The sequence below is a fragment of the Lissotriton vulgaris genome, chromosome 3_1, assembly GCF_964263255.1.
Source record: "Lissotriton vulgaris chromosome 3_1, aLisVul1.2, whole genome shotgun sequence".
NCBI lineage: Eukaryota > Metazoa > Chordata > Amphibia > Caudata > Salamandridae > Lissotriton > Lissotriton vulgaris.
Genome location: NC_141689.1, coordinates 1041432975 through 1041454466, shown reverse-complemented (window position 1 = coordinate 1041454466; position 21492 = coordinate 1041432975). Strand labels below are relative to the sequence as shown.

Below are 21492 nucleotides of genomic sequence, written 5' to 3'. Positions count from 1 at the left end.
CTTGTGCAGTATATAAAATTGTATTTGGTTGAATCGCGTGTTCCGGGAGACGGTGGCAGGGTAGGCAAGGGTCACAGCCCACTCCACTATGCTGGACACCCTGTCCAGGTCTTCATCCCACTGTTCGCGGAATGTCAGGAGAGGCAGGCAGGTATGTTCACACAGCGCTTTGGTAAGCCTTGTGACCAGGTGGTACCCCATGCCCCTAGGTGTAGGTTTTCAAGCACCTGGTGTGTGCTTGGTTTGGGCTGCAGTGGCCCCCAGTGTGTTCGTATTGTATCTATGATTGAGTTATATGTGAGGAACTGCTCGGGCAAGACCTGTTTGGTCACTTAGGTCTGCAAACAGAAAGAGCGCAGTGTCGGAAAAGGGATCACCCAATAAGAGGATGCCTGTTTCATGCCACAGGATAATAGCCAACATCATGAGGTGTGTTCACCCTCCAGGTGTACCGAGCAGTGGAAGCAGGAGGGGATGTATGGCACCAAGGCATTAGCAAGATGAAAACGGCAGCATGGGTAGAAAGGGAACTTGGACGGAGGGTGGAAAAGGTGTGGCAAGTGCTCCAAGATCCACAAGGGGGACATTAATGTCGCAGTGCCCTCTAGATCGCGCTCAGTGAACCACCCAGTGACATCTTATGGATTTTGGATGCCTGGGCTAAACATTTATGGGGGGCCTCTATTCGAAACAGCTTTGAATGTATGAATCAATATCAGCTCTTTCATGCCCTCTTTGGCCAGGTGACCTACACAACACAGACGTACTTGTTCAAGTTCTAAATGTATTTACATCTAATATTCAGGGATAGTTATGTTTTCAATTTGGTAACACAGTTGCAGCCACTAATATTACTGCAAAGACTCTTTGTGCCACTCTCCCACTTCTAATATGTGAGGTCCTGTTTTGATGTAAAAGAGACTTTTTTTATTGATGTTGCATGAAACATAAACACAATATTTCTCTGCAATCTGTCTGTAATATACTCTCACACATCACCCACATTAAAAATAGATTACATTAAAATTGTATTTAAAATTAATTCTCAAGTTCTTCCGGGCAAGATTCTGCCGAACAAAGTTGGCTCTATCAAGGGCCTCCTGAAAGGCTGTCACCCTGGGCCTGAACCCACTGTGTCCACGCCTTAAAACGTCTCTGGAACCACAGCATCACGCATAGCAGCTGTGCAACGAGGTAGTGTTCATAATTAGGAGCTACCAGCCAGCCCCTGTCGGTCGGCAGGTACAATTTTAATAGTGCTACTAGTTGGCAGCCGCTGTGCCAAACGAAGTCGCCCAGCAGGCGCTGAAGTGTAACAAAGAAGGATTTTTGCAAATATTTGGGAACATTGGCAAAATAATAGAGCAGGCACAGCAGCATCACCAGCTTGGAAAGAGCAATGCGTCCTGCCACTGACATAGATAAGGTTGTCCAGAAAGAGATTTGCCAGCAAAGGGAGGACACTTCCCAACCCGGCGTATGTTGCCATCCTCCAACGCCACGGCGTTGTGGTAGATGTGGATACTGAGGTACCGGATCGTGTCCAGGTACCACTGCACCACTATCTCGCCCAACCAGAGAGCGAGGTCAGCTGCCCCAGCCGACAGGGAGAAGAGGCAATACTTTTCTGAGTTGAGGCCTAGGCCTGAGACAGCAGCAAAAGAGGTGAGCACAAGCTCAATCACAGGCAGAATATGACTTGCTTGTAAAGGAGCATTTAGTCGGGTTAGAGTCAGAAAGCGTGTATGCCATCTCCCAGCAGTATTCCCCAGTTTCATCCCTGGGGCCACAGTTTATGTGCCAAGAGCTCCATAGCCAGAGAGAAAAGTGGAGATAAGAGGAATCCTGGAGAGTGCCTAGAACTATCTGTATGGGAGATATACCTGCCAGTCTTGACCCAGGCCAAAGTTGCAGTGGGTAGGAGCTTGTTGAGTCCAAGCATGTGGAGACCCAGACCAAGTTTGGATAGAACGACAAAAATATAGCCCCACTCTAAAGAGTCGAAGGCAGTCTCCAGTCCAATACCAGGCAGCCCGTTTGTGGCCAGCAACCTGGCACTGCTCCAGGACCCGAAAGAGGCGGCATAGATTTAGAGATGTGCTGCAGCCCAGCACAAAGCCATTCTAGTCTTTATGGACCAGCTTTGTAATCACTGGAGCCAGAATGCTCGCCAGTATTTTTCCAAGGATTCTATTGTTTGTTTTGAGCATTGCTAAGGTTCTATAGGAACCAAGGCTTTTTGGATCGCAGCACGTCTGGTTTAGGGATGTAAACTATCCATGCTTTCCAGAGGGACTGTGGGGAGGCAAGAGATTTAGATTGCTTTGTTGTATAGGGTTTAGAATTCGTGAGGGAGCCCATCAGATTCCAGAGTGTTTTTCTGACGCCAGCAACCTAATGGCTTTGCAAATCTCAAATAGAGTGACTACTGCATTAAGTTCCAGTGCCAAGTCTGGTGGAATCCGCTGCAGGTCCACGCCTGATAGGAAAACCTTTACAGGCGAGTTGGTAATCCCAGTCACCGGTGCTTAAAGATGCTCTTAGAATTGTGTGAACGCTACAAGTATTTCATGATGCGTGTGCAGCGTCTTGGCTGGAGGCAAAGTAAGAGATAGAATGGGGGCACTGTGGACTGTCTTGCCTAATTAACCATGCCTGTAAGGTGCCGACTTTGTTTGCTCCGGAGTGAGACCATGCGGAGTCCACAGCGTAAAGTTGTGTGTTCTCGCCACACCTTGGTGAGCAAGCGGCCACCCCCGGGCTAAGGTGACAGCCAGCCTCTCGCAATATCCCAATCAAGCTGTTTCCTTTTGCCTGTGACAGAGCTAATGCAGTACTCCTGACAGTGACTTTGAATGCGTCCCATTCTATCCAGTAGGATGATGCACTGCCAGAGCTTGCATCAAATAATTTGAGGCAGGAGACATTGAGGAGTGAAGGCACCATGTTAGTATGGGAGGGTTGTCTCAGCATATCTGAACGCACTGAGGGTTGAGGTTCGAATGTGTCCTCCCCAAGTGGTCAGTTCAGTGGAGCAGACAGTGCGATAAAGGCGCACGTGGAGTCCGTGAGGGTAGGAGTAGAAAGAGTACACACTGTCCTCCATGCTGTGTTGCCGCCATATGTCTACCATTGGTGCAGCCAGGTACTCAGATGTTTGGCATGAAAGTATGTGGGAGACAGGAAGCGGTGATGAGAACTGTACAGAAGTGGGTCTAGGACACTGTTGAAATCACCTCCCAGCAACCAGGAATGCCTCCCCATCATGCCAGGAGCCTTGAAAGCCTGTTAAGGAATGTAGGTTGCTCTGTGTTCAGAGCATATATTGTTCAGAGCAAAAAGCGTCGCCCCTCTAGTGTGCCCCCACAAAAAGGTAGTGACCTTGTGGGTCGACCGCCGAGTCGTTTGCCACAAAGGGAGCCCCTGCTCTTATCTAGATTGTACCCCCTGGGCAGAGTAATCAGTTGTGAACGCCTGGCCTCTCCAGCACCGAAGAAGGCGTGCGGACTCCGCTTGAGTGAAATGTGTCTCCTGCAGGAGCAATACATTTTCATTGCGATGGCGTAAGTAAGAGTATATCAAGTACCGTCTGGAAGGGGTATGCATTCCTCTGATGTTCCATGCGATCCCATTATGGCAGGATGTAGCAGGTGTCAGGTTGTGGCCTCAGGTCAGCTTTGGTCACCATAAGACGACTGAATCCTGGTGGGGATTGAGTTAGCATCAGTGTGTGAGGGCTAGTGTGCAGTTTGGGACAATATAACTGGGGTAATAATACTATGGGCATGGTGTGAAATAGTACCCCGTCTGACCACTGTGTAAACGTGCACCAAGTGAACAATGCTGTGGGAGAGGTTCGGCAGATGACACAAAGTGGGTTCCGCTGGGCATGATGTCATATGAGGATAGCAGCTCTGAGACAGGACTGCTGAAGGAAGAAAGGCGGGGTGAAATGAGCTGTGCAGTGTGCACGCATGCCAAACCCTGGCTAGGGTGGGGAGAGAGTAAGTGGTGTCCCATGCACAGCTGCAGGAAATGTGTAGCAGGAGAAAAAGGGGGAGAAGAAAACTATAACTCCCCAGAGAGGGCACATAGAACGCAGGGGCGGGCACGCAGGGCTATACACTGCATAGAAGATTAATGGACATGCAGTAGGCTTAGAGGATATCACCCACCATCTATAGCATAACTAGTGGCAGTGTGATCTAGCTCAATATGGGTGAGCAAGTCAGTGACAAGCTACTGTCTCTTCTGGCAGAGCGCTGGGGGCTGGCATCAGAGTTGGTGTTACATCAGCATTATGAATCGACTCTGCAGCTTCCAAGGCTTCTTTCCTCGCATGTATCACCTGTTACAGGTCAGGAGGATCTGTAAATCATTACAGCAGGGAAGTCCACTTTCAGGAGATGGTGACCCAGTCCATTGCAGGTGGTGGGAAGGCTAAGCCACCTCCGGCGTGCCTCTCAGCCCATTCCCAGGCTGCCACTGGTTCAGTGAAGAAGTGTGATTTCCTGTATGAGCTCACTCACAGACGTGGCACAAAGAGCAAGGAAAACTGGAGATAAAGCTCCTTCAGCTTATATTTGACATGCTGGAAAGTGGCTGTCTGGCGCTGCACTGCTAGCGTATAATCTGGGAACATCATCATGGGGTGGTTGTCTACCATCAGGGGTCCCGCGGCCCAAGCCGCACAGATGATAGCGTCTCTGTCCTTAAAGTGCAGGAGTTTAAGGGCTACTGGATGCTGAGAGGTTCCCATTGGAGGCCGGCGAGCAGGCACTCTGTGCGCTCTCTCAATGGAGAAGAAGGGCATTAAGATTTCAGGGGGCGAGAAGGACTGTAGCCAATCTTCCATGTAGGTCACAGCATCTTGTCCGTCGATAGTTTCAGGCAGACCCACTACATGTAGGTTGCTCCCTATGAGGAGAGCACCCAATGATGAAGCATGACTTGGATGTGTGAGGGCACCAAGAAATAATCCTTAGGATTCCCCAGTATTCGTCCACCTCATCTTCCTTTTTCTTTTTCCTTTTCACTATGGGAACAGTACCTCCTTACATTCGTATAAATATTTTGTACCCTCCTCTGGGTTAATCCCAAAGCGAGTAACAGTATTACCTCTGCAGGAACATTTAGTCTTCTGCAAGCATCTGAACTGCTTTCTTCATAGGCATTACACATGCCATAGGAGGGCCCCTTTTACCATGTCTATTGATTAAAGAAAGCTCGGACTTTGAAGGTTCCTCCAACATAGCTAGGTTAACCTGTTTACTTGTGGCGATCTCTACTAATATTCTGTAGAATTGCCCCCTGAACCACTGATAGGACTCCCTATCACTCAGCCACCAGTCTGTCTGTACCCTAAAAAAGTTGAGCTGTTGGTACATTTGAGAGGTTAGAGGTACCTAGGACCAAACAAGATGAAAAAAAACATGTCTCCAGTGAGGAAAGACAAAGGGATAACTAGGACCAGAATTGAATGCAAGAAATCTGTTTGATGCACGATATCTGAGACACGTTAGTGATTGATTCCTTACCTTAGAATATTCCCCAGGCGTCAGTCTGGATCCGGAAAGTTTTCTGCTTAGCAGAACCTCTGCGCGCCGGTAGGTGGCGCCATGCGGCTCCGGGCCCGTCACTGGCGTCGTAAGCGCCGGGATGCCGTTGCCGTCACAGAGGCTACTTAGGCGCCACCCATGCGCTCTGACGTCAGTTCTTTCTTTTTCCGTGCCGAAAGCGCAGATCAGGATTGAGCACGTACCTCAGTCATTTTTTTTGGACCACTTTGAGACTTTTGTCTCCTTTTCTTGTTTCTTGGTGCACATAGGGATGCCTGGCTTTAAGTCTTGCGGGTTGTGCCACAGTAATATCTCGGTGGTGGACCCCAATGATGTCTGCCTCTACTGCCTGGAGCATGACCATGACACCTGGGACTGTCAGGACTTCCGTGCCATGGCCCCGAAGGCCTTAAGGGAGCGGCGCCGGAAGTTGCTCGAGGTCCGGCACTACTCTCACCGCCGCTCCGGGTCCAGGGGCCGTTCACTGGACCGCTCGTGGGCCCCGAGCCGTCGCTCCTCGCACTCTAAGTCTTCCCCTTTGGATTCCAGTAAGTGACGCCATAAAAAGAAGTCGAAGAAGGGCGCTCGCTCTCCGACGTCCCCCCGTCGCTCCCCGGAGGCGGACGTGGGGGACAGGCGCTCCACTTCTACGGCTCCTCCAGAGCCTGGGAGTCCAGCAGCCTATCCGCTATACCCGGGTCTGTCGACGACACCCGAACAGGTGCAAGAGTTCCTTGCTGCCTTGGACCACCTTTACAGGCGCCAGGCTCCCGTCGGCGTGCCCTTGGGCCCCGCAGTCCCGTGTCCAGATCCTGTTGGCCCGACGGCACTGCCTCTGGCGCCAGCACCGGAGCCACTGGATCCAGCGCCCTCGGCTCCGGCGCCCCAAGGTGCACAGGGCCGCTGGCTCCGGCCCCTGTGCCTCCCTTGGCTCCGGCCCCAGAGCCGCCCCTGGCTCCACCACAGGCGCCGCACTGGGTGCCGTTTATCCCGCCCCTACCCCGGTTCCCGGTCCATTTTGTTCTGGCCAGGGATCGACGTTGGGATGCGGCTCCGGGCGCGGCCACTGCTGGCGCCGCTCCCGGAGCCGCTCCCGGCGCCGCTGACCCCATCCCCGGGTCCGGTCTGCCGCCGTGGCTGGCTCCCTCTACCCCGGAGCCAGACGAGGACTGGGACGGCTCCGAGGACCCCCTTGCACGGCAGTGTGACTCAGAGCAGGATTGGGTGGATGACCTTCAAGATGCGAGTGAACTTGATGTGTCTTCTGACCCGGGGTTTGCCTCGCCTCCGCCTTCTCTGGAGGAAGGCGCCTCTTATACGATGGTGCTGCGGCGCGCTGCGGAGGCTCTCCATCTCGACCTCCCTACGGTGTTCCTTAAGACCAACCTCCTTTCGGAGGTGCCCCAGACTGTGTCTACATCGTTGGAGCCGCTGCTCCCTTTCAATGAGGCCCTTACTGAAGTCCTCTTGGGTACTTGGTTGCAGCCGGCCTCGGGGGTACCGGTGAATAAGAACGTCGCTAGGCATCATCATCCGGCGTCTGGTGATTCCGCCTTCTTGACCCCTCACCCCACTCCTGAGAGCCTGGTCATTCAGGCCTCGACATCACAGAGTGCCTTTCCCTCGGCTCCGCCGGATAAGGACTCTTAAGAGGCTGGACCAATATAGCAAGAGGTTGTTTTCCTCTGCCAGTTTGGGGTTGAGATCGGTTAATACCGCCTGCTTATTGGGCCGTTACTTCCACGCAGTGTGGGATTCGGTGGCAGAGGGTCTGCCTCAGTGCTCTGAAGAGGTCCAGGCTGTCCTTTCCCAGGCGATTGCGGAGGGCAAGGATGCAGCGAATTTTGCCATCAGGTGTGGTTTAGACACTGCTGATTTGTTGGGCAGGGCGATTCGCACGACAGTGGCACTGCGGCGCCACGCCTGGTTGCGCTCCACTGGGTTCTCGCCCGTTGTCCAGAGCGCATTCATGGACATACCCTTCGATGGCTCCCATCTCTTTGGCGACAAGGCGGACAATGCCCTGGAGCACTTTAAAGACTCGCGCCCAAGCGCGCTCCTCCTCCAAACCTGCGCAGAACCCACCCCAGCGTGGCTGCGGATGCGGCTACCGCATGGGCCGGCCTGGTAACCAGCGGGCGGGTCAGTCCACCTCCACTCCTGCTGCTTCCACCTACAAGCCTACCTAATCTGGGCTTAAGGGACCACCCCACGCCGGTAGTCATCACATTGGACAAGTGGATGCTGCAGATAATCTGCCAAGGTTACTCGCTCCCTTTTCTGTCCTCCCCTCCAGCCATGCGACCTCGGTTCCACCGCATGTCGGGGGATCATTTGGCTCTTCTCCATCAGGAAGTCACGGCCCTCTTGGCCAAGGGGGCCATCCAGCTCGTTCCGGATCAGGAAGTAGAGAGTGGTTGTTATTCCCCCTACTTCCTGGTCCCCAAGAAGGACAAGGGGGGCCTACGTCCCATCTTGGACCTCCGGGACGTAAACCGCTTCCTCCGGAGGAAGTTCAAGATGCTCACTCTGGCTGCCCTGGACCCTAGAGACTGGATGGTACCGTTGGACTTGCAGGACACCTATTTCCACATCCCCGTCCTGCTGGCTCACCGGCGCTACTTGCGGTTCACAGTAAGCCGGGAGCATTTTCAGTTTGCCGTGCTCCCCTTCGGCCTTACCAGTGCCCCTCAGGTGTTCATGAAGGTGATGGCAGTGGTCGCAGCTCATCTGCACAGGTCAGGGGTGTCAGTCTTCCCCTACCTCAACGACTGGCTTTTGAAGGCGGGCTTGCCCCAGGCAGTCGTCACCCATCTCCAGACTACGGCTAACCTCCTGCATTTGCTGGGGTTCTCCATCAAAGTGCCGAAGTTGCACCTGAGTCCCTCTCAGAAGCTCCCCTTCATCGGAGCTGTTCTGGATTCAACACTGTTTTGGGTTTATCCTCCCGAGCAGCGAGTCCAGGATATTCAGGCTATGGTTCCACTCTTTTGGCCTCTATCCCGGGTGTCAGTCAGGATGACCCTATGGCTTCTGGGCCTTATTGCCTCCTGCATCCTGCTAGTGACGCATGCCAGATGGCATATGCGGGCTCTGCAGTGGGACCTGAAGTTCCAGTGGGCACAGCATCAAGGCAACCTGTCAGATCACGTCCCGATCTCGGAGGGCGCTGCACGACAGTTGCAGTGGTGGCTCACAAATCGCGATTGGGTCAGTGGCAGATTCCTCTCCCTTTCCCAACCGGAGCACACAGTGGTGACGGATGCGTCCCTCCTGGCATGGGGAGGCCACATGGGAGAGGCGGAGATCAGAGGCCTCTGGTCCCCTGCGGAGTCCGGCTCCATATCAACCTTCTGGAGCTGCGGGCAATCCTGCTTGCACTAAAGGCATTCCTTCCCTCTGTCCGGGGAAGTGTGGTGCATGTGTTCATGGACAACACCACCGCCATGTGGTATTGCAACAAACAGGGCAGGGCGGGGTAGTGGACCCTATGTCAGAAGGCTCTGCGCCTCTGGACATGACTAGAATATCAAGGCATTACCTTGGTGGTTCAACACCTGGAAGGTTCTCTGAACGCCAGGGCGGACAAACTCAGCCGCCGGTGCATGGTGGATCACGAATGGCGTCTGAACTCGTACGTGGCGCAAGGTCTCTTTCTGCAGTGGGGAGAGCCTTGGTTAGATGTATTCGCCACCGAAGAGAACGCACAATGTCATCAGTTTTGCGCATTGGAGTTTTCAAGGCGGCACTCGCTCGGAGATGCTTTTTGTCGTGAGTGGAGTTGCGGTCTGTTGTACTCTTTTCCGCCTATACCACTTCTGCCCAGAGTGTTAAAGAAGATCAGGCGCGACCGGGCCCAAGTCATTCTTGTGGCTCCGGACTGGGCTCGGAGAGTATGGTATCCTGAGCTACTCAGTATCAGCATCGATTCCCGATCTGTCTGCCTCTTCGGGAGGATCTTCTGTCGCAGCAGCAGGGGACATTCCTCCACCCGAACCTGTCCAGCCTCCACCTCCATGCATGGAGATTGAACGGCGACAGTTGACAGCTTTTGACCTTCCCCCCGAGGTCTGTAATGTGATTCTGGCAGCCAGGCGTCCCTCCACCAAAACGGTATATGCCTGCCGATGGAACAGATTTGTGGCGTGGTGCACAGCAAAGACTGCGGATACCCTTTCAGCTCCTCTTTCTGAGGTTCTTCTGTTTCTCCTTTCTTTGGCTCAGCAGGACTCTGCTCTGGGCACTATTAAAGGCTATCTTTCTCACATTTCGGCCTTCCTGAGGCTCCCTGATCAGCCTTCTCTTTTTAAGTCCCCCGTTGTTGACCGATTTCTCAAAAGCATTACACACACGTTTCCTCCCATGCCCTTCATAATGCCTCAATGGGACTTAAATCTTGTCTTGACTTTTCTGATGTGCGCTCCCTTTGAGCCTCTTCATAACTTTCCTTTACGTCTTCTTACTCCAAGACAGCTTTCCAGGTTGCTATCACCTCTGCCAGAAGAGTGAGTGAGCTCCTGGCCCTTTCTTCCAAACCTCCTTTCATTTCCTTTCCGTTCATCCGGACAAGGTGGTTTTAAGGACCCGTCGTTCTTTTCTGCCAAAGGGTGTCACGCCCTTCCACATTGGGCAGACCATCACTTTGCCCACCTTCTTTCCACCTCCGCATCCTTCAAGGGAAGAGGAGAGGCTCCACCGTCTGGACCCAAATCGTGCGCTAGCATTCTATCTGCAGGGTACACAGCAGTTCCGGGCGGATGATCAGCTTTTTGTTGGCTACGTGAGCGCCAAAAAAGGTCGGGCTGTGCACAAACGGACCATCTCCCGGTGGGTCGTTCTGTGCATCAAAGCATGTTACTCCTTGGCCGAAAAGGAGCTTCCTGTGGGGCTGCGTGCCCACTCGACCAGGGCGACTGCAGCAACTACTGACTTGGGATGTGGCGTTCCCTTGCAGGACATTTGTCCGGCAGCTACGTGGACCTCGCTGCACACGTTTACCACGTTACAACAAAGGGGTGAACCCAAGAAAGTCACTGGGACCTAGGTAGCTAGTAGTACAAAGGGAAGAGGGGTCCCAGGATACAATGCACAATAAGGACAGTTCAATAGAAATATAGACACATAGAATCAAATAAAGTGTACATTTGTTATTTAATCACAAAGAACCTGCGCATCAGCACGCACAGCTCATGTTAGCATAATCACATATTAGGTGCCCAAGAAAAAGGGAAAGGGGAGTGAGGGTGTAAAGTGCTGGAACGTAGTGCAAAGTTACGTAGTGTAGTATAATAAAGGTCAAATATCCTTAATTACAATCTTGAATAAGGAACCAGCAATGGCAAGAACCAAAGAAAACGCAAATCAATATACATGAGATCTAGGCAACCATGCTTCAATCAAAAGGGCAATACATTTTTCATGCTCGGGGTAGAATCTGGTGGGGGGGATCTGTTGTCGACATTTCGACCCCACAACAGGGTAGGGATGCGTAGGCCCTTACAGGAGGGTCTTCCTCAGGTTGGGGAAATGGGCTAGGGTACAGTCTATAAAGTAAAGATACAAAAAACAGAGTCAGCAAAATCCCCTCTGGGATCAAAACAGACATGGAAGGGTGTGGTTAAGGTGGAGAGTGAGTTAAAGGAAAACGAATTACCATGGGTCATGAAGATCACAGTACACGTAGTTTCATCATGTCATAGAACGCGGTCTGTAAGATCTGAAAAACCAAAAGGGTTCATGAAGGGTGAAACAACGGAAGGCTGGCAGCCTATCCGATGAGCAAAGGACGGACTCAATGATAACTACTTACAAATGGTGTGCTGTTATTCATAACGATCCATAAAAAACAAAGAGCAGGGTGCCAACTGCTACCCTACAAACCGGACATCATGGGTGATCAGATGCGGGGGATTGAATCCAAAACAACCGTCAGGGTGCCATCAGCTACCCGCGGTATCTGTGGGAGAGAGTTAAAAAACCCTGTGTCAACTAAAAGGAAACAGCCGTAATGTTGATTTTTATTCAAAACCTGTACACAAGACTAAATAATGGAGCCTGAAGGGTCCGTATGGGGGCCTGGAGACTTACCTGTATGCTTGTGGTCAAAGCTGAATGTTAGCCGTCATCGAAGGAGCAGTAAGGGAGTGCCGGCGTAGAGCGGTTAAAAAAGCTGGCGAGGCGCGTGCACGTAGTGCTACGTTGAAAAATAGTGAAGAAAGACTCAGGCAGCGTCTTCTCACTAATTTAATAACAATAATGAAAACATTGCTTGAACGTGGTGCGGAATTGCACACGTTTACCAAGCAATACTGCCTTGACAGTCAGGTCCGGAGAGACGGCTTCTTTGGCCGTTCTGTGCTCCGTGACTTTTTGGTGTAATCTTGTTAGCGGACCCACCATCGGGGTTGGTATTGCTGGGGTATGTATTCTAAGGTAAGGAATCTATCACTAACGTGTCTCTTTCAGATGCACGAGTTACTACTTGTGTAACAATATATCTGTAAGAGACATTAGTTAGTGATAGATTTCTTACCACCCCACCCATCCTCCCCGTTCTGCGAACTGATTACTAGGCTTAAGGTCATTCCTTTTAGGGTTTTAGTTTATGCACCAAAGGTCGGTTTCTGGCATGGCTCTGCCTTTCGGCGCGGAATGTTGTGTACAGAACTGATGTCAGCGCATATGGGTGGTGCCTAAGTAGCCTCCGTGACGTCATCCCGGTGCTTACGATGCAAGTGACAGGCGCGAGCCGCATGGTGTCACCCACCGGCGCGCAGAGGTACTGCTAAGCAGAAAACTTTCCGGATCCAGACTGACACCTGGGAAATATTCAAAGGTAAGGAATCTATCCCTAACTAATGTCACTTACAGATATATCGTTACACAAGTAGTAACTTTTGCCTTGTGGCAATTTGAATATCTGTAATGCTCTTGTCTGGTATATAATGTGCTAATTGTGTCTTCAGTCATGAAAGTCGGTAGATGTTTTCGCGAGTAAAGAACCAAGTAGGAAACTTTCTTTCCCTATCACCCTCCCTGACCCTCACGATACACCCTTCACATGGAGTAGTTGTCAAGCATAATGGAACAGAAATGTGGTCTACAAAAGCATATATTAAATGAAACCACCATATCAGGGTAGTACATGCCAGTATACAGATTATATGCAGTCCATTGATTAATGCAAGTAAACTGCTCTCCACATGTGCAAAATATGTAGACAAATTAAAGAAATGACGATATTGATGGACTATTCAATTCAACAGCGATTGAAACCATCTGATGGAAATGAAGATGCTTTAAGTGCTCTCGCATTGTCTACTGAACTCTCCACCCGGCGGCCTGCCAAGTACCCCGTGATTATTCCTGCAAATGTTCAAATGATGTTTTAATAAAAAACAGCCATGTTTACAAGATTAAAAAGGCAAACTTTGTGTTTATTTCTTGAAATTATTTATTGCATTTGCCTCTCATCTACTAAAAGTTGTTTTTGTTCCTGGCCAGCTCTGAAGATCCTGTCCTTTTATGAGACCCAGAATGTTCCTGATGTGGCTCTGGCAATGGTGATGCCTCTCTTACAGGTCATGTCGTCTGCTTCAGCAGCAGTGAGTCTGGTCTCAGCGGAGATGAGCACCTCTCGGCAACAGCTGGCCATTACTCTTTTGGAAATTGTGGAGCAGACTTGCAGTAATGGAAATAACAAAGTGGTAATTATGTCCATGTTGGTTTATTAATGCATTGTTCATCTGCTCATTTCATTGTAGGAGAATTCCTATTGATGCTTGTGAAAGTGGGTATGATTTCCCATGCAGATAATGTGTAGCATTTGAAGTAAATAAACACAACTCAATGCTAGTTTTAAAATGTTTGAAAGTGTTCATTATGTCAATAAAAATTACCTCATATGCAATTTGTACTGGGCCATCAACACTTAGGATTAAAATGATATGTTAATGCTATTTTATGTTAATTTGCATAGTGCTTACCACCATTTCTATAGCCCAGTGTCGCTTTGGAATGTGGGCACTCTTCTGGGGTGTTTTTGACTAGATTTAATTTTTATTTTTAAAATAATTTGTATTTAATTGTTATGCATGAATGTGCAACATGACAAAAAAACACAATGTCAAAAGGCAAGTTGTTGAGGTATCATCATGGTCTATGTCAATCCAGGTGTTTCAGGTCTGAGTCGAGGGCGCATCAGCCTAAAAACAAGCATACAATTAAATACTTCCCCTTCTATTCCCTATGAGCCTCTCAATTCCCTCCTGCCCCAATATCCCCCCCTCCCGTCAATCACTCGTATGGCTACCTTCTCTGTTGCATCCCATGGGCCCCAGATCTTTTCAAACTTTTGAAGACATCGCCCACCAGTCTTTCAGCCCTCCTTCTTGAGTCCACATTGTTCTCCCATACCTGCATGAACGACAGTCTTGAAGACCCTCAATATTTAATTAAATCCCTTTGGGTCACCATCAAGGAAACGTTCCAAAAAAGAAGGGAATAGCATGAGGGACTGCTCTCCCCAGATACCTTGGGACACTAACTGCGGGATGAGAGCCACCTGACTGTTCAGCACAGTGGAACGTTTTTGGGCTACTTTACTCTTTATAGACCTGTACTCTTGAACATTCCCATGTTGTGTGGCGTAGAGTACCCTCTGCCGACATCCCTGTAGGTGCTGATCATTCTAAGTACTCCCCAGTCAGAATAACCAAGATCTAATAAAATATGCCCTGTGGTGTACATTCAGTTGGATCAGCCTGAAACCCCCTCTAATTGCTACTTCTTTCAAGTACCTGCATGCCATCCTCCAGTCATCATCTTACCTAGATCACCCTCCCATTTGTCCCTCAGAGCAGTGAAAGTCAAATTTGCAGGAGTGTGGAGTATTTCTGAGATACCGCGTGTTGCGTCAAGTGTTGTTCCAGTACTTTGTACTCCAGCGGGGACTTGTCCGCTACTTTGTTCAAGCTGTCTCTACATTGTCGTAGTATATGTCACATTAGCTGATACTTTAAAAATGTACTCTGTCAGTTCATATTCTGCCTGCTGTTCCAAAAATTGAATCCCCTCCCCATTTCGCCAAATGTCTCCTAGTTTGGAGACTCCTAGTACATCTTATTTTTTGTAACCCTCTATCTGTCACAGACCGCTCAAGTGGTCTGAGTTCCACAAGGGGGATTCCTGTGTCAGTTTGTCACCCAAGGCCTTGGTTTCCCACCTCCAGACCTTCACAACCACGTCAGTCGGGGGTCGGTAAGGAAGCCATGACCCTCCCTTCATAAAGCCTTCAGACATAGTCCTCTTAGTCCATCAATAATGTTTCCTGCAGTGTAGAGAAGGCCCAGTTGTTGATTACCAACAACTGTGCAGCCTAGTAGTAAAGTTGAAGGTTTGGGGGTGCAATCATCCCATCATGGGCTGCTTCATTAAGGTGGATAGGGCGATCCTGGGTGCCGCCCCAACCCAGAATAATCTGCGTACCAACCCAACTACAGTGCGTAAGAAGTCGCCCGGGACTTCGTGGGGATTATTTTGGAGCACATACTATAATTTAGGCAGCTAAATCATGCATAATTCTGTCCATTTAAGCAACGAAATTGGGAGTTTCCTCCACCGTCCCTCATCAGTTCTGTATACCTCAAGTACCCGAAACCGATTTTGTTGAAGAAATAGATCCAGATCGATCAGGATGTAAATTCCTAGGTATGTAAAACCTTGAGGTTGCCACTTAAAGGAATCGTTCCACATCAGCAGCGAATTGAAAGGCCACTGACATGTGCCAGTTAGTGCGATTTCCTGTGTGAGCCCCAAATAGTTTGAGGATAGAGCGAGTACTTAGAGTCCAGTGCTAGGAGAAAGGATGACTCCTGGATATGTTCCCTGCATGCCAATCACCCCATCAGACATTGTAAATTGTTTTGTGGCCCTAAAGGGCATGAAGCCAGATTGATCCGGTGGCAGCAAGGAGTCCACCACCTTCATCAGGTTTTTTGCAAGTACTTTTGCCAGTATTGTCATTTCTGCATTCAACAGACATATCGGTCTGTGCAAGACACTCTCATCCGGTGCCTTCCTGGTCTTTTTAATCAATATTATTGTCACCTGTTGGAGGTCTCTTGGGAGGATACCATCCTTCCTCAACCCACAGATTATCCTAAGAAGCAATGCCACTACTCACGCATTTAAAGCATTCTGTTTGTAGGCTGACGGGCCCTTGGGTTTTACCCCCTCTTCAACTCGGTCAGGGCCTCTGCAACCTCACTCTCAGTGATCTCTGCCTCCAAACATAGGCGTGCCTTTACTGCAAGCCTGGGGGTTGGGTGGTCTTCCACAAACCCATTGAGACTTCCCAGACCGCGCGAGTCCGTGCTCTATACTGGTCTTCGAAATAACGGCAATGGCTTGAGCGATTCCAGCATGGTTCTGAGCCATTAGCGCCAGCTTCACCTTAACCTCTCGGACACAACTCTGCACCTCTTCCTTCTTGGCCAGACATGCCAAGAGCTTCCCTGCCTTGTTACCCACCTCATAAAGTCTGCCCTGTTTTGCTCTATAGTAGGTCTTTGCTTCCTGTTGAGTGTGGGCTCTAAAGTCCTCTCTCCCGGCTTCAATCTTCTAGGCTAGAATCTGGGTTGGTGAGGCAACGTAGTCCAGTTCCCATTCCATGAGTTGAGCCTCCAGCTTCCTACACTCCTCATTCTTTACCCTTCTCTTACCGGTAATGCGAGCTATCAAGTGGCCCTTTGTCACCTTTTTATAGGCTTCCGACAGAATGACTTCCGACATCATATATCCTGTGTCTTCATTAAAATAAAGGTCAGTGGTATCAGCCACCAGCTCCCTGTTATCCTAGTCAGTCAGTTCCCAGCGTTCAATTTCCATTCTCCCCGGGTATCCGGGAGAGCAGTCTGCAAATTTGTAATTATAGACAAATGATCGGAAATGCCGCGCAACAGGTACTCAGTATCTCTGAACCTGTTCTACTGGTGAGGTGGCACCAGGAGATAGTCCAGTCAGTTAAGAGACAGCATAGAATTGAATGCATAGGATTACTTTTGCATCTGCCATACCCAGGGCCTCCACAAAAGTTGACTGTCATGTGCCCACCATCGATTTTTCTACAGTGGCTGTTACTTTGTCTCAGTCTTCCTGCAGAGTTAAGATCCCCCAGATAAGCATCAAACTCCAAAGGGCATTTTGACATCTAGGCCCCCCAACTGTACTACACCCACGGACTGCAAACCTGGGGGGGGGAGTACCAGAACACCAGGAGTAGGTCCTCCGCACACCAGTGCCCAAACACCGCCACCTGACACCCATACTTGTTCACCCATGTTTGCGAAACCACCAATGGGAGTGTTCTTTGGGCCAAGGTCCCCACCCCTCTATATCCTGGGGAGAACCTTGCATTGACCGATTATTTATATTTGCTACGATTAAGGAAATCACAGTTGTTACCAAGCAGGTGGGTTTCTTGAAATAGAGCTATATCTGAGTCATGGCAAAGTAGATACTTTTTCGCTAATTTGATACCCTAGTAATCCACATGACAGGAGAGAATATTCAAGATCATCATCTGGAATGGTACCTGTGATGAAGGATCCTTCATTGCTTCTTGTCCACCACCCCACCCTCTTCCCTACTCAGTCACACATAATGTTTGTACCAACATGCCTCATACTTCCTCCCTCCCACTCAACCCCCCCCCCCCCCCCCCCACACTCAGCCATCCTGTGCTAAGGCCTAAATGTACCCGTCCCACAATGCTCGCGATGTCTGTTGCCCCATACTTCGACACCTATTAGACAACTATATTGAAATGCAAGTAAGAGCTACAAAAGGACGAAAGGGGTGGGATCCACTGGACTCTCAGTATAACGTATCCCAGTGTCTCAGTGGTCTCATGTCAGTGGACCACAGAGCACCTGGGCCCTCAGGGCATACCCTGTGAGTAACTCAGATACATCGACCCAGAGTATCTGCAGTCATAAGGGTCACCACTAGGAGGTTGATATCCTTCCGGTCTTCATGGTAGTCATCGTATTACCCTGTCACCTCTCCCGAGTTGGTGGCCACTTCCGTCCACTTGTTATTGGTGGTCAGTGAAGAATGTTGTTACACCTCTGCCACCACCTTGGCCCTTTTGCTCTCTGCCTGATCTTTGGTCGAGCCGCCTTAGTTCTCATCCAGGGGATACTCATCAATAGTCACAATCTATGAATAATCCCCGCCTATGTGCGGGATCCTGAAGCATATAGAAAATGCATATCAATATATATGTATATATATGTGAAAACATAAATTTGCAGCCTAAAACATTTCCCAACTGGCAAAATTGTCACAAAATTACATAAAATTAGCATACACACAGTAGTACTCTCCCAAACCCTAAGGAAGAAAGAGAGAACAGTAAACATTTGCATACAACAATGCTTTATTGCCATAGGAAAAGCCTGTAATTGCAGGCATTTGCCAGTAGGCTGCAGTAGAGTATAACGCAACAAAGAAAAATGACACCTTGCGTTTAAGGCATTAGAGTAGGGGTACCGTGCCTTTAAGACCTGAAGGCTACCCCCTGCTCCCATGGTGCACTACAGGTGGCAGTTGGGTCTGTTCTTTTTTCCGGCTCCTTCTGTGAGGATCCTGGAGCGTTTTTAACTGAAATTGTGATTTTGAGAGATTTTTCTCAGAAAATTCGACATCTTCTGGCATATTAAGGCTTCTAAATTGGTTTTTTGTGGTAACCCACAAGAATTTCCTGTCAGAATGCCTGATTTGTTCCGGAAATGTCATTCTTGTGACAAGAAGATGGCTCTGGCTAACCCACACGCAGTGTATTGTGTTCCTTCCATTTGCACACAACCCTGACCAGTGCCACCACTGTCAAAATGTTTCTAGACGGACTCTTCGTGACAGGGAGAGAATTAGACTTCATGCCATGCTGGAGAAAGACAAAAGTCACCAGGTGGGTGCTCCTGCAGTTCCCTGGTCTTCTTCTGCAAGCAAGCATGGCCAAAAACATCGTCGTTCCGCTTCTCCTGCCTCCAGAAAGAGGAAGGAAGGTCGAAGAACTCCGTCGACGTCGAGGTCGAAGAGGCCCAGATCACCATCGCGACGTCAAAGATCTCCGCCGCAGTCAAGTAAGTCGGCGTCAAGACGCTACACTTCGGGCTCGAAGTCTGTGGCTGCTACCATCTCTGTCTCCGTCGACGTCGAGGATTCCGTCGTCGTCGAGACACTCTCCGCCGCCCCCGAGGGGGTCAGCGTCGAGAGCTAAGACGGCTTCCAGGTCGCTGCCGGCTGGCGGGCCGCCGTCGAGAGGGTCTTTAAGATCCCATCATTCGACGTCAAGGAGGTCGACATCGAGGTGACGCCAGGAAAGGTCGCCGTCGACATGACGTCAAAGAAGGTCATCGTCGACACAACGTCGAGGTCACTGCCGACACGACGTCACGGAGGCTCTCCATCTGACCGACGTTGAGGAAGATCGACGTCGAAGTCACCGGCTCGACGTCGAGGTTCGCAGTCGAGCCCCTCACGGCGTGGGCGATCGACGTCGAGAGCATCAAGACCCCGCTCAACACCATTGGTCACACAGACGTCTTCGACGTCGAAACTTTCGCCGTCGAGGGATCAGGTGATGGTCGTGGTAGAGTCCCCTGGTTCCAGGTCTTCAGGAGAGAAATCATCATCTCCCGGATTGAATATCGTGGAGATCTCCCCGGAACCTTCCCCCAGATCTGCAGACAGATCACGCAGCTTGGTACCTCACCATCCTCAAGGGGCTGTCTCTGGCGGTCATAGTAGTCCGGGCTCAGATTACTCCAGCACATACTCTCCGTCTACTGCAAGAACCCCGGCCAGACCGTCTAGGTCTCCTCAGAGGCCCCGGATTTCACCCAGACCAAGATCTCCAGCCAGATCACGATCTCCAGTGTGGCCAAGAACACCTATCAGGCCAAGACCTTCTCCTAGACGAGATCTCCGTCAAGGCATCGCTCTAGGTCCAGGGACCGTCACAGCAGGCATCGTGACAGACCCCATAATAGGCAGCACACAAGATCTTCATCGTGGTCATCTTCCACTAGGTCGTCTTTTCGAGATTACTCTCCGACCTTCTCCCGACGCCTCCTTCACCAGTCTCTCCAATTGATGACATTGCGACTTTCTCAGATGTTCTGGGCAGGGGAGCAAAAAAGCTCAACATTATGCTGCATACACCAGTGGTACCCACTTCTGTGATTTTTGATACCCTTCATCATCGCACAGCGCCCAGACCTCTGCTGCCCTTGGTTCCCGGCCTCCTAGAACCGGCTATGGCTACTTTCCTCACACCGGCGGTGGTGGGATCTGTTCCATCTCGGATAGCCAAGAAGTACAAGGCCCCGGCAGAGGAGCCCTTGTTCCTCAGATCTGATCCTCCTGCGGACTCTATAATTGTGGCGGCTGCCAAGAAGTTCCATTTGGGCACTACCTCCTCCTCGGTACCACCTGAAAAAGACAGCAAACTCATGGACTCGTTTGGCAGAAAGGTATGCAACACCTCCTCTTCATATATGAAGGTAGCTAGTGCCTCTGCCTTACTTGGAAGGTACGACAGGTCCCTCTGGGACTCCCTGACTCGGTTTACAGAAAAGCTTCCTAAGGAAGATCGACAAGACTTTGTTGAAACTATACAGGAAGGAGGGCTCGTAGCCAATCAGGTCATCAGCGCCGTAGTAGATGCCTCTGACCTTGCGGCCCATGGCGATTCACATGGAATTTGCTCCCGTCGTTCGACCTGGCTCCGCCTGACAGGACTCAAGCCAGACGCCCAGAAAAAAGTTATTGAACCTCCCCTTCAATGGTAATTCTCTTTTTGGGACACATGCGGACAACGAAATGTCCAAAATGAAAGCGGAATTGGACACTGTCAAGGCTGTGGGATTAGAAAAGCGCAAGGAATTCAAAAAGCGCTTTCGCCAAGGAGACAGGAGGTCTTTTCAGCATAGGGTTCAAACCCCTCAGTGGACATCCCAGTCTCAGCAGAAAACGCAGTTCCAGCAGCGACGTCCTGGCAGAGGCAGAGGCTACAATAACAAACAGCAGTCTGCCTCCAACCAGCCTCCCAAGCTCTGAGCCGTTTCTTCCTCCACGACTGTTAGCCACTCCGGTGGGAGGGAGCGTTTCTCATCATCTGGCAGAGTGGAGATCCATAACAAAGGACAGATGGGTGCTGAATATTGTGCAGCATGGTTACTTGCTGAGGTTCAAATCTCCCCCTCCGCAAGTCCCCCTTCAGGCAAGGCACCTTCCCTGATTCCAAGGTCAACTGCTGCAAGACGAAGTCTCTGCCCTCCTCAAAAAGATGGCCATAGAGGAGGTTCCCTCATGCAAAGAAATCAAGGAATCTACTCCCGGTATTTTTTGGTTAAAAAAAGAGGAACAGTCAAAGAAGACAGGCCCATTCTGGATCTACGGCTGCTGAACAAATTCATCCAAAAAGAAAAGTTCTGCATGCTCGCCCTGCACCAGATCTTCACGCATCTCCATCAGGGAGACTGGATGTGTGCCATCGACCTGCAGGGCGCTTACTTCCACATACCTGTGTCAGTCAAGCACCGAAAATGTCTAAGGTTTCAGATCGGACGCCATTAATACCAGTATCGAGTGCTTCCGTTTGGCCTGAAATCTGCACCTCGGACATTCTCCTAGTGCATGGCGGTAGTGGCTGCTTTTCTTCGCAAAAGAAAGATCTTCGTCTATCCATATCTAGACGATTGGCTGTTGAAAAGCTCCACTCCGACTCTGCTTCAGAACTATCTGTCGTTCTGCCTCAAAATGATGGACTTGTTGGGTCTTCAAGTCAATCTAAAGAAGTCAGTACTCAACCCTTACCAACGGATTCACTATCTGGGTGCTTCCCTGAACTCGGTACAGGCAAGCGTGT

At 50.2% G+C, this 21492-nt stretch overlaps 1 protein-coding gene across 1 annotated transcript in view; it reads left to right on the top strand.

Annotated features, from left to right (window-relative positions):
* The window catches only part of FOCAD (focadhesin), a 1219893-nt gene that overhangs the window by 315632 nt on the left and 882769 nt on the right, over positions 1 to 21492 (top strand). Inside the window, exon 10 of the mRNA XM_086961452.1 lies at positions 13062 to 13264. Within this exon, the coding sequence (XP_086817578.1) occupies positions 13062 to 13264 (203 nt within the window). The remainder of the gene's footprint in view (positions 1 to 13061; positions 13265 to 21492) is intronic.